At 38.2% G+C, this 14,009-nt stretch overlaps 1 protein-coding gene across 1 annotated transcript in view; it reads left to right on the forward strand.

The window, feature by feature from the left end:
- Positions 1-14,009, forward strand: part of LOC306774093 (uncharacterized protein) — a 54,738-nt gene that overhangs the window by 6,161 nt on the left and 34,568 nt on the right. Inside the window, exons 4-6 of the mRNA XM_079264076.1 lie at positions 1,106-1,369; positions 1,889-2,042; positions 2,163-2,332. Coding sequence (XP_079120202.1) covers positions 1,106-1,369; positions 1,889-2,042; positions 2,163-2,332 — 588 coding nt within the window. The remainder of the gene's footprint in view (positions 1-1,105; positions 1,370-1,888; positions 2,043-2,162; positions 2,333-14,009) is intronic.

Below are 14,009 nucleotides of genomic sequence, written 5' to 3' on the forward strand. Positions count from 1 at the left end.
TTTAAATCCAAACCGCATCTATGCGGCAGAAATTTCCCCTCTTCTAGGAACAAGCTTATCGTTTTGGGTTGGCTGATCATCTTTTAGTGAAATATCCTGCTCTGAAACGCGTCTACCGTTTTCCTCCATGTTGCATGTTTACATATTGCAACGTGCATGCAGTAAAGTGCATCTTGATGTAAAATAATCCAGTATAGCACCTAACCGTGGCTTAAGCAACAGAGACTCATGAAATGATAGACATTTTTTATCATCTAAAGAATATATATTGTCATATCACCCAGCGATGGGTTCAAACATGTTTGAGGTTTGCGATTTAAATGAGGATGTTGAGCATTATGCGGTTTAGAGCATGGCAAGTTTGGAGAGAAAGCATGACTTACAGCCCTGACTGTGTGACTGCCACACAAAAACTAAATAAGATAAAATTTCTGAAAAAGTTAAAAAATTGGCAATAATAAATTGTCTGTAAATGAGTACTATGTACAAAAGAAAGTATGTAAAAAAAGAAAAAAAAATTATGACACAGTCTGTCATTTCTTCTCTAGAGCTCATTTATTTTTTACTGTTGATCTTCGAAATTGACCCCCCTACAAGACAGCCGTCTAAAAACTCACCAACTCGTAACTTGATTGACAGAAGACTTTTTTTGTAGGCACCCCGGGCCTTGGGGAGGCTCCCACAATCACTGGATGTTATGATAATCCAACATCCCTAGTAAATTTGGCACCAGCCAGCAAGTAAATCACAGGCTCCTAATCAGAATCACTTCAGTAGTGTGAGCTGTTCACGCAGCAGTGCGCACACAGGTCACATTTAAAAATGTAGTGTGAACATCCAAGCAAATAAATTGGGAATAGATTGGGATTGAGCATTAAGGGCTGCTTAAGGATTGGATAAATATGCCTTGAACTGCTATCCAAAACTTGTATCACTCTATTCCTAGATATAGTGTGGTTATTGCTGCCAAAGAAATACCTATGTTGTATAACAAAGTAATAATCATGTTTCAATTGTTTTGTGTAGCCTCTATAATACACTATAAATTATATTAATGGATGAATAAATACATATTAAACAAATATTTTTACCGTTTGGATAACAGGTGTGACCCTCTGCCACAGCAGTTGTGGAAGATTTACCTTCTCAGTGAAGGACAAATGGATCATATAACCTTACTTGGTCTGGATAGGAACCAGTTGTATCTTCCAGTGGAGGGCAGAACGCGTCTGTTTGAAAGAGCTGTGAAAGTCATACAGATGATGACTGCAAAAGTAAATGTCTGCCTCTACTGGGACAGAGAAGGTCCTGTCTGTCAAAGTCTGTCTGATGCCCTCTTTGAAGTTTTACCGAACATCAACTCACTCAGGTAAGTGAGAAAAAAATAATTCTCCACACTTATATTTATTCTGAGTGTTTTAATATTGAAATGGTACTGAATACTAACTCCAGAACTGTTTAGACCCAGAATTTATCAGTGATATGTTTATAGAAAATGAACCGAGCAGAGCTCTTGGATTCAGAGACTGGTCTATTAGTCCAGGCCAAACGGGGAGAAACAGCATTTAGTTGTTATGCTGGAAACAAATGGAACAAACTGCCAGTGGAGATTATTATTAAATCATGCTTGAAAACATTTCTTTTCTCATGTACAAATTCATGAAGTCTACTGTGTTTATTTGAACTTATCTTGCTTTCAACAATTTTAATTTAGTCTATATTTGTGATTTGTTAATGCATTTTATGGCTTTTTAGTGCTTTCATGTAATGCTTTTAATGTTTTTTTTTGTTGTTGGTTTTTTTTTTTAAAATCAAATTTTTCTTGCCTTGTCTTGCCTATAATGCTGTAGCTTACAGTAGAGTGGTCCTAATAAACTTTATCACACAGTTTCAAGATGAGCTCCAGAGGTCTGGGTTCAAGCAATCAAGAGACATGCCAAGAGACATGCCAGACTTTGGAAAGGGAGCAGAAAGATTTGTTCCTGGATTTATGCCTCAAAGCAGCACTTTGTGATCAAGAACGATTTCATCAAGTGGTACAGGTGATCGTGTCCCTGTTTCCTGTTAAAACTGACTTCACTAACATCCTTCTGGATTTATATCAGCATGTTAAAAGCAAAAATAAGTCAAGTTTTTTTTCAGCAGTAGAGTCAGTTTTCCAGTCAGCTCCTGCAGTCTGGTCCATAAAACTCTCAGACAGAAAGACCTCCATCCTCCTGGAAGTGCTGAAACTCCAATCAGAGAAGAAACAAGTGGAGCTGACAGACTGCTCACATGAAGAGAGAGAAGTGAGGAGTTTCCTGCAGTGTCTGCCTTATATCTCACAGCTCAGGTACATTTATTCTTCTTTCTATGATTAACTTTATGTATGTGAAGGGTTTTTATTATTATTGCCATTATTATTGTTTGGTCTTTCAGTTGTTGGGTGTAAGCCTGATATTTTAGTTACTTTCATTGAAGGTTTATAAATCTGAAATGAAAGATAATAAGAGCAATTGGTTTTGTACTGAAATTTAATCATAAGTATCACAGAACTCGTACATTTAGTTTTTCCAATTTGTCCTAAACATCGGGCATTAAAGAATTGAACAATCTTTGCTTTTATTTTCAGTAGGCTTGCAGCTCATCTCATTGGAAATGAATAAATATCCAATTGAAAGAATAAATTTGATTCATAGTGAAATGTTACTTTGATTACTTTTTTAATGAACGACACAAGTAGTCCTATTGAGACTCAGTCTCATTTCCAGTGAAACCTGGTTCAGACAAATCAAAACATTTAGTTAAAGTTAAAGACAGCTCAAACAAAACAAAATAAATGAGAGTTTATAGAAAGAGAAAAAGAAGGTTACTTGCTGAACCTCAGAATAACTTTACATCCCCCTGATGGGATCAAGGTCGGCAACTTTACATGCTGCTGAGTCATGTTCCAAGTTAAAGTGACAGAGTAAAGCTTGTTACATCCTCCACGAGTGAGAACTTTTTTCTAGTTCTCGAGGCTCCAAGAAGAAAATGACGTCATTTTCTTCTCGCGGACGTGTTTGAGGACAGTTCTTGACACACCGGGCTGGCAGAACTTTTTTCTTGCGGTGCTCCAAGAAGTATCGTGTGATTGGTCGGACATTTGAGGTGGGCGTGGTTAACACAGAGAAAGCATGAAGCGGAGTTGCTGCTTCTGTGTTTTTGTTGTTGCAGGTAAAATGGATTGTTTTGATAAAACAGCTGATTGAGGTGGTGAGTAAGTATGAATATTTTTACATGTGGCAATAAAACACTCGGACCCAGCTGCGTGCACAACCCGCCCTGCCGCGGACGAAGTTGCTCGTTAAATATGAAACTAGAAAAGCACTCAGAGAGCGGAAACCTCTGCCAAGCACAATGTTAAAGAACCCTTTTCAGAAATTCCTGGGTCCGGATCACCACCAAAATTTAATCAGTTGTTCATTTTCACATTTCCAACAACTATTGAAATTTTTTTAAAAATCCGTCTGTAAACTTTTGAGTTATCTTGAGCACAAAGACGCCGGGAAAAAGATCACCTCCTTGGTGGAGGTAACAACCGGGTTCATTGCACATAAAAGCAGACATCTCCCCCTGCAGTGACCCCTCCCCGCTGCAGACGTGCTTCTCCTGGAGAATGTATGGACCTGACGAAAAAGGAAGATTTTTTCTTGTTCTTGCAGCCTCAAGAGCAAGAACTCAGTTCTCGCTTCTCGTGGAGTATGGAACAAGCTTAACGGTGTGTTCAGACCAAAACGCTCAACACGCGGAATGCTCAACGCTGGTCACTAAATCGCCACTTTTGTGTCCGACGCCCAAAACGCTCCTGCCGCGTCTGCCGCTTATGTGTCTGGAGCGAGCGGCAAACGCGGCGGAAAAGAGAGGAGGGAGGCGGCGCTTTCCTTCCGGTCAGTTTGAATGATGGCGGATTCAGTACAGATATGGTATGGTTTTATTTAATAAATAAAGCTAGAGGACGTTATCATAGAGCAGTTAGTCAGTATTAATGCAACAAGAGCCGCACTCAGCAGAGAGCCACCGCCGCCCCCAAACAAAGCGTTGCTGGGCAACGTATCCTGCTACGTTGCCAAATCAGTAACATTCAGCTTTGTAGCAAGGAATGGTTATCCTAAATATTGCACGGAGTAATCGCGTCTCAGCCCCGTGTCTGGGTTCACCACAGGAATCCTCCAGGAGCTGCGAGCTGATCACTCTGATTGGTTGACGCCCCGCGTCGAGCGGCCAAAGTTCAGCTTTGTCCATCTCTGACTTTTGACATGCGTTCTGCGAGGAACGCGCGCCGAGTTTAACAAACTTCTTAAATTTTCAGCGCATTCCGTGCGGAACTTGAACGCTCAAAACGTGACGCGAGAAAGCACGACGCCCCCTTGCCGCACCTCCCCATAGACTTTCATGGAAACCTGCCACTCTTGACGCTCAAAACGCGTTTGGTCTGAACACACCGTAAGAGAACGTTATTTGGCTGAGCTTTGTATGAACTGAGGGAATGCTGACTGTAATGAAATCCTGGGAGTGTAGGCTGTGACTGAGTTCACCTGGATGTCAGAAAATATGATGAGTCGACTCATCTTGATGATGTGTTGAAAAAACGTAAGATGTTATTTCTCATGGAAAGCCCCAAATATTTTGTTTGCTTATTATATTGAAGGGGAAATATGAAATTAGCCATCATCAAACTGGATTGCAGGTAGTTTAGAGTATACAGGGGAGAAATATGTAGATCATTTTCTTCTTTCTGAATCAGTAGATTTTCTTCCATAACAAGTGATCAGACATAAACAGCCTTACAGCTGGGTGACAACAACACATCCATGTTCATACCTCCTCATACACACATAGAAACACATGCAGTTAAAGCTGCTGTTGGCTTTGGGAATTTTTCAGCAGCTAAAAACTAAAAGTAGCTTCAATTTCTGTGAAATTTAACAGCATTTTTTTTTAAATCTAAATGAAGAAAACAAAGTTATATTTACCTGCTTTTATTCATTTCTGACTGGAGTAACTTTACTGACCATGATGAAGATTGTAGCAGCTCTATAGAGAGCAACACATTCAGATTACACACCAATGAGTCTTCATCACTTTGTGTCTCCACCTGCACATGTTGTGGAGCAGAACTGGGTTTTCCATGTGTGTTACATCAGCAGAAAGATGAAGCAGCTGAAGCTGTTTTACTTTATTGTTGTCACATTTGAGTTTTCTATATTTTACATTTAAAATTCAGAGATGAAATGAAATCAGAGGGACAGATGAATTTCAGTGGTTTCAGTAACAGGATGAGTGTTTGTGTTGTGAGTCAGTAAGAGTCTAAAATCAATATTCAGCTGCTCTCATCAAAGGTGTGTTGAACATGGAAGTTCATCATATACAGGACACACCTGTACAAGATGGAGTCCATCAGTAGTGTGTGGTTGTATTTATGCAGCTGAGATCAAATCATCACTAAATGTTTCCTTCTTATTCTTCCAGGTTGGATAATTGGTGGTCAGATCTTCATCAACAAAGCAGGTTGTTTGTGAATCTGTTCTGTGCAGCAGCAGAGAGAGAACAGCAGACAGGAGAGAAGATGCTGAAGATGTTATCATCAGTGTTGTCAAAAGAAAGATTCCCTTTTAATTCCTTGAACTATTACACGGACAAATATCATCTTGACTTCCTGCTGGATCTGTACTCCCAGATGAAGGATCATGAGACTAAAACAGGACTGAGTCTCCTTCCATCCTTACAGTCAGTTTTCCAGTCAGCTCCTGCAGTCTGGTCCATAAATCTCTCAGACAGAAAGACCTCCATCCTCCTGGAAGTGCTGAAACTCCAATCAGAGAAGAAACAAGTGGAGCTGACAGACTGCTCACATGAAGAGAGAGAAGTGAGGAGTTTCCTGCAGTGTCTGCCTTTTATCTCACAGCTCAGGTACATTCATTCTTCTTTTCATGATGATCTTTTTACAGGATGAGATTTGTTATATTATGATTATTATTATTGTTCTCATCATAGTTATTTTTTGTTAGTGAAATTTAATAAGAAGTATTACAGATCTCATGTATTTAGTTTTTTCTTTTTGTCCAAAACTGAAGACCCTTAAAAATAGTTGATCAAACTTTTTTTCAGTAGGCTGGTAGCTCAACTTATTAGTAGAAATAAATACATCTTAAATGTACATAGCAAAGTTTATTCTTAGTAAAATATTACTTTTGTTCTTTTTTTTAGTTTAAATTTTATTTATACGGGTCATCCCACTGAGACACAGAGTCTCATGTTTTGGAGAGAGAAACCAAACAGTGAAACTTGTTTTGGACAAGTAAATAACATTTAGTTACAGTTACAGACAGCTCTAACAATACAGAATATATGTTAGTTTATTTAAAGGTAAAAACTAGGTTACACACTAAAAAAACACTTGAAACAAGCAATTCAAAGATACTTTCTCCAGTTGTGAGGGCCGACGGTCCACATGTTGTTGTTTTCTTTACTTGTGCGGTAGTCGTTAGCAATATAAACTTCCACAGTACTCCGATGTAACAAGATATGAGCCAGTCTTTATTATTTTTTTGACAAGGCAGCCTTCTTACAGGAGTGATGATAGGATGACACAATAAATCCGATTTGTTAATGTTGCTGTGATCGCTTACAGCTACAGTAAGAAAACTGTATAGCTACAGGCTACTCCACGCTGCAGCCCCCTAGCTGTCGGAAATCTGCTGCTTTCTTAAAGAGACAACATTCTGACATTTAGTGCAGCTAAGAGACATTGCAACATTTTGTTACTAAATATGCTAAACTGCAGGACCTAAAACAGGCTCTAATTGTAATCATTAAAATATGTATAAAAGGCAAAATAACTCCATATCCCTGCTATTACCTGGTGTGAATTGGCGCCTACACCAGTCTTCTCAAAATAACTTTAAATCCCTCGAATGGGATCATGGTGGGCAGCTTCAGATCCTGCTGAGTCATGTTCCAAGTTGAAGTAGGAGAGTAAGAGAACATCATTTTACCGAGCTCAGTATGAACCGAGGAAACCCTGAAAGTAATGAAATCCTGGGAGTGTAGGCTGAGACTGTTCTGTCTAAGTAGCAGGTAGGAGGATCATTATGATGCAGAAGCTCAAAGATGGATTTATAAAGGAAGTTCTAGCAGTGTAAGAGTCTGTGGATAGATAGTGATGATCAGCTGACCAGAGAGAACAATGTGCAACGATGAGAAAGGAGTTTACAGTCAGTTATGAATCAGTCTTGTTGACAGTTTTTACTGAGTTTATCTGAATGTCTGGAAAAATGAACAACTTCTGACTCATGAGTTGAGGAAATGTAAAGATGGGAATTTCTCAGCAGCTAAAAACTAAAAGTAGCTTCAATTTCTGTTGAATTTAACATTTTTTATTTAAGTTATGTTGACATGCGTTTTGTCATTTCTAACTGCATTAATTTTACTGACCATGATGAAGGTTGTAGCTTCAATGCGTACATCCTTGGATAATGTTGCCCCCCTAAAGAAGAAGAAATTAGATAAGATTATGAAGGCTCCCTGGTTTAATTCCCAGCTTCGAGCTCTAAAACAGGTGTCAAGGCGTTTGGAAAACAGATGGCGTTCATCAGGACTAGAGGAGTCTCACTTAACCTTGAAAGAAAGTTTAATCGTATACAAAAAAGCCTTACCGCAAGAACAGCTTATTATTCATCATTGATAGAGGAAAACAAAAACAACCCTCGGTTTCTTTTCAGCACTGTAGCTAGGCTTACTAGGAGCCGGAGCGCTGTGGAGCCATGTATTCCTTTCTCACTTAGCTGTGATGATTTCATGTATTTTTTCAGGAATAAAATTGACACTATTAGAGATCAAATTCACAATACTCTTCCTTCTACCTATAATGTTGAGCCTGTTGTGGTCTCCGAAGCATTACAACTAGGATCTGACTTGTGTCTAAATAGTTTCTGTCCTGTCCAACCCTCTGAATTAACTAAAATAATAGCTTCATCTGAACCATCCACCTGTATCTTAGACCCTCTCCCAACGAGCCTCTTTAAGGACATTTCCCTTTAAATAATACATCACTACTAAATCTTATCAATATGTCTTTAGTGACAGGATATGTACCACAATCATTTAAAACTGCTGTAATCAAGCCTTTACTCAAAAAGCAATCTCTGGATCCAGAGGTGATAGCAAATTGTAGACCTATATCTAACCTCCCGTTTATGTCCAAAATTCTGGAGAAAATAGTTTCAGCTCAGCTACATGCCCACCTGAGCAGAAATAATTCATGCAAGGAGTTTCAGTCAGGATTTAGAGCTCATCATAGCACTGAGACGGCATTGGTGAAAGTTACTAATGACCTTCTTATGGCCTCAGACAAAGGACTTGTGTCCGTACTTATCTTGCTTGATCTTAGTGCTGCATTTGATACAGTCGATCATAACATTCTGTTACAAAGACTAGAACAGGTGATTGGAAATACAGGTACAGCGTTAAGCTGGTTTAAATCATATTTATCTGATAGACTTCAGTTCGTTCATGTAAATGACAAGTCCTCCTCCCAAACTACAGTAAGTCATGGAGTTCCTCAAGGTTCTGTACTTGGACCAATACTCTTCACGCTATATATGCTCCCTTTTGGCAAAATTATTAGACAGCATGGAATAAACTTTCATTGTTATGCAGATGATACTCAAATATACTTATCCTTTAAACCAGATTAAACAAATCAGCCCAATAGGCTACAAAATTGTCTCATAGACATAAAGACTTGGATGTCTAGAAATTTTCTCCTCTTAAACTCAGATAAGACTGAAGTAATTCTTGTTGGATCTGAAAAACTCAGAGCTAAATTTTCCGGTTTTGTAATGAACCTGGATGGCATTACTTTAGCTTCCAGTGCTACAGTGAGAAACCTTGGAGTAATATTTGACCCTGACCTGTCCTTTGGCCCACATATTAAGCAGGTTACTAAAACAACCTTCTTTCATTTACGTAATATAGCCAAAATTAGGGACATTCTGTCTCAGAGTGATGCAGAAAAACTGGTTCACGCTTTTGTAACTTCGAGACTAGATTACTGTAACTCTCTATTACTGGGCTGTCCTAAATATGCCCTGAAAAGCCTTCAGCTGATCCAGAATTCTGCAGCCAGAGTCCTGACCAGAACCAGCAGGAGAGATCATATTTCTCCAGTTTTAGCCTCTCTTCATTGGCTAACTGTTGAATCTAGAATAGAATTTAAAATCCTTCTCCTTACATATAAAGCCCTCCACAACCAGGCACCACTATATATCAAAGACCTCATTGTTCCTTATATACCAAGCAGAGTACTTCGTTCGCAGACTGCAGGCTTACTTGTGGTTCCTAGAGTCTCAAAGAGCCGAGCAGGAGGCAGAGCCTTTGGTTATCAGGTCCATCTCTTATGGAATAAGCTCCCAGTTAGTGTTAGGGAAGCAGATACCCTCCCCACCTTTAAGACTAGGCTGAATACTTATCTTTTTGATAAGTCCTAAAGCTAGGGATGGTTAGCATCCCTTAGTTATGCTGCTATAGGTTTAGACTGCTGAGGGACATTTCTTGATACACTGAGCTTCTTTCTTTTTCTCTTTATGTCTCTCTTTTACCCCCCCCCCCCCCCCCCCCCCCCTTCTCAAAATAGCAGTTCCTGTTGTCTGTTGTCTTTCTGTCCTCTTCCCCCCACACAGCAGAGGCAGATGGCTGCCTGTCCTTGAGCCGGGTTCTGCCGGAGGTTTACTTCCTGTTAAAAGGGAGTTTTTTTCCTTCCCACTGTCGCCACTGTGCTTGCTCAGGATGTGAGATTGAGTTGGACTCAACTCAATCTGTTGGTTTCCTTATATAGGCTATTATGAATTGGCCTTCATTATATTTTTCCCTCTGTCTGTAAAGCGTCTTGAGATGGCATTGCCGTGAGTTGACGCTATATAAATAAAGTTGAATTGAATTGAATTGAAGATTGTAGATTGTAAAATTTTTTTATTTATTTTTATTTATTTTTTTTATTAAACACTCCCGTGTACCATGGTATGGGATAGTCAGATAAGAAATGGGAAATAAAATGAAAAATTTGTGGTTTGTAGAATCTGCGCCATGAATAATTTCAATGTTAGCAAAATGATATTTTTGGACAAAATAATGCACACTGGTTTATATTATTTAATGTAACCCAAGAAGTATTTTCTTTGAATACATTGCACTATGTTTTCAAAATGTATTGAATACATTATGCAGCTGAGATCAAATCATCACTAGGAAAGTAAGAGAACATCATTTTACCGAGCTCAGTATGAACCGAGGAAACCCTGAAAGTAATAAAATCCTGGGAGTGTAGGCTGAGACTGTTCTGTCTAAGTAGCAGGTAGGAGGATCATTATGATGCAGAAGCCCAAAGATGGATTTATAAAGAAGTTCTAGCAGTGTAAGAGTCTGTGGATAGATAGTGATGATCAGCTGACCAGAGAGAACAATGTGCAACGATGAGAGAGGAGTTTACAGTCAGTTATGAATCAGTCTTGTTGACAGTTTTTACTGAGTTTATCTGAATGTCTGGAAATAAAAAAAATTTCTGACTGATGAGTTGAAGAAATTTAAAAATGTTCATTCTCATGAAAAACCTCCAAATTTTCTTTGCTTATTATACTAAAAGGGAAAATATGAAGTTAACCATCAGCTAACTGGACTGCAGGTAGTTTAGAGTATACAGGAGAGGAATATGTAGATCATTTCCTTCTTTCTGACTCAGTAGATTTTCTTCCATAACTATAAAACATTAACAGAGCCTTACAGCTGAGTGACAACAACACATCCATGTTCATACCTCCTCATACACACATAGAAACACATGCAGTTAAAGCTGCTGTTGGCTTTGGGAATTTCTCAGCAGCTAAAAACTAAAAGTAGCTTCAATTTCTGTTGAATTTAACATTTTTATTTAAGTTATGTTGACATGCTTTTTGTCATTTCTAACTGCATTCATTTTACTGACCATGATGAAGATTGTAGCAGCTCTATAGAGAGCAACACATTCAGATTACACACACCAATGAGTCTTCATCACTTTGTGTCTCCACCTGCACATGTTGTGATATATGAGCTAAAGATATAACAAGGATACAGACTGGAGGTGTGCAACACAAGACTTGTTCATATGCAGATGATATCCTTCTGACTCTCACAACCCAAGCTTGAGCTTGCCTAAATTATTGTCCCTGCTTAAAGAGTTTGGTTCGTACTCTGGATACAAGTGAACTTCGACAATACTCAAACTCTTACTTTTAATTATGCGCCACAAGATAACATTGAAAAGCTATGTAAATTTAAATGGGCCAAAAATGCAATTAAATATCAAGAGTCCAAATTCTAAAAGATCTGTCCACCATATTTGACCTAAATTACACCCTTACAACTTCTAATATTCAGGCTGACTCAAACCGTTGGTCTATACAACAAATAAATATGAGCAAACGAATGGAAGGTGTAAAAATGAGCATACTACCTAAATTACTTTTCATCTTTCAGTCACTTCTAGTTGATATACACCAGAAACAATTTAATAGTTGGAATAGAATGATATCAGCATTTATTTGGGAGGGGGGGAACCCAGGATTAAATTTAAGACATTGCAGCTCCCTAAAGGAAAAAGGTGGGAGAGCCCTGACATGTCTGGAAGTTTATTATAAAGCTGTTCAACTACGTTTACTAGAGTATTGGTGTGACCCACTATATGAAGCCAAATGGAAAAACCTGGAACTAAACCAGACTGACATTCCTCTTCAGGTTCTTTTGGGGGAAAGAACACTCTTAAAGATGAACATTGAAAAACTAAATTCTTGGAATACTGTCCCATAAATTATCTGGCAAAAACGGCTTAAAAATGTGGAATTTGAGAGGAATCCACGATCATGACATTGGATCGCATATGATTCAGAATTTAGCTCAGCTAAGCTGGACAACAGATTTAAACACTGGATAACTGAAGGTATCACTTCCTACTGTGTAATATCTAATAATTACATAGATAGCTCCAAACAGTTTAAAGACAGCTTCCATTTAAAGAAACAAGATTTTTTTTTTGGATATTTACAACTGAGAGATAACTTTGACAGAAATATAAAAGCTACTGGAGAGGCCGGTTTGAATATGATTAAGGTTTTCACAGATACATATAAAGGTAACAACCAGAAATTGATTTCCAGGATTTATACTTCTTTACAGCTCGGAACAGGACTTTCCACAACGTATATTAAAACCAGATGGGAAAGGGATGCCAAAATAAAACTGACAGACGACGAGTGGTTAAATATCTGTATAACCCAGTCTAAAACTACTAGCTCAGATCTCTGGAGGTTGTTTGCTTGGAAAAATATGAAAAGGTTTTTCATGGAGGAAATAGTCTCCAACAAGCCAGAACATGGTCAGTGTTGGAGAGATGCGGTTCTGTGTCAGCAGATTATTTTCATATTTTTCTGGGAGTGTCCTACTATTACTAAATTCTGGGCAGATGTGATAGTAGAGATCACAGCAGTATTCAACCTGGAGATTAATTTTGACTTCAGTACCTGATACCTTTGTAGCCTGCCATCAGGACTGGAGAAGCAGGATCGGTACCCTTTACAAATCCGACTGGTCCGCTGTAAAAATGCTATAACCAGGCAGTGGCTGAAAAACAAACCACCTTTATTAGTAGAATAGAGAGAAACAGTTCAGGAAATCTAAATAATGGAACAAATGACTTTCTCTCAAAGATGTGCCTCTAAGGAAGAAAAATAGTGGGAAAAATAGACAAACTATGTTGACCCACTGTAATAATTTACCCTATGTTCTTGGTTACCCCCTCCCCTTTTTTTTTTTAATTTTTTTAATTTTATTTTATTAAACACTCCTGTGTACCATGGTATGGGATAGTCAGATAAGAAATGGGAAATAAAATGAAAAATTTGTGGTTTGTAGAATCTGCGCCATGAAGAATTTCAACGTTAGCAACAAGATATTTTTGGACTAAACAATGCACACTGGTTTATATTATTTAATGTAACCCAAGAAGTATTTTCTTTCTAATACATTGCAGTATGAATGGACCCTCTTTCTTATTCTTATTTTTAATCTTTTTATCCTCACCTAACCCAGGGTAACCCTGTCTGTTATTCTGTTCTGCCACGTTATATTTAAATATGTATCCATATGTGTTTATGTAGATGTACATAAGCGCTGGATATCTGAATATGCATATATATTCTTTTTGTTCTGTAAAAAAAAGGAAAAAAATAGTTGGAAAAAAAAGTAGCTTCACTTTATGATTTAACAACTTTTTGTATTTAATTGAAAAAAAAAACCAAAGTTAATTTTACCTGCTATATTATTTCTAACTGCATTAAATTTACTGACCATGATGAAGATTGTAACAGCTCTAGAGAGAGCAACACATTCAGATTACACACACCAATGAGTCTTCATCACTTTGTGTCTCCACCTGCACATGTTGTGGAGCAGAATTGGGATTTCCATGTGTGTTACATCAGCAGAAAGATGAAGCAGCTGAAGCTGTTTTACTTTATTGTTGTCACATTTGAGTTTTTCTGTATTTTACATTTAAAATTCAGAGATGAAATGAAATCAGAGGGACAGATATAATTCAGTGGTTTCAGTAACAGGATGAGTGTTTGTGTTGTGAGTCAGTAAGAGTCTAAAATCAATATTCAGCTGCTCTCATCAAAGGTGTGTTGAACATGGAAGTTCATCATATACAGGACACACCTGTACAAGATGGAGTCCATCAGTAGTGTGTGGTTGTATTTATGCAGCTGAGATCAAATCATCACTAAATGTTTCCTTCTTATTCTTCCAGGTTGGATTATTGGAGGCCAGATCTTCATCAACAAAGCAGGTTGTTTGTGAATCTGTTCTGTGCAGCAGCAGAGAGAGAACAGCAGACAGGAGAGAAGATACTGAAGATGTTATCATCAGTCTGCACATATCATACTTTTCCTTTCAGTAGC

The sequence above is a fragment of the Telmatherina bonti genome (genome assembly GCF_933228915.1).
Source record: "Telmatherina bonti genome assembly, chromosome: 24".
Lineage (NCBI taxonomy): Eukaryota > Metazoa > Chordata > Actinopteri > Atheriniformes > Telmatherinidae > Telmatherina > Telmatherina bonti.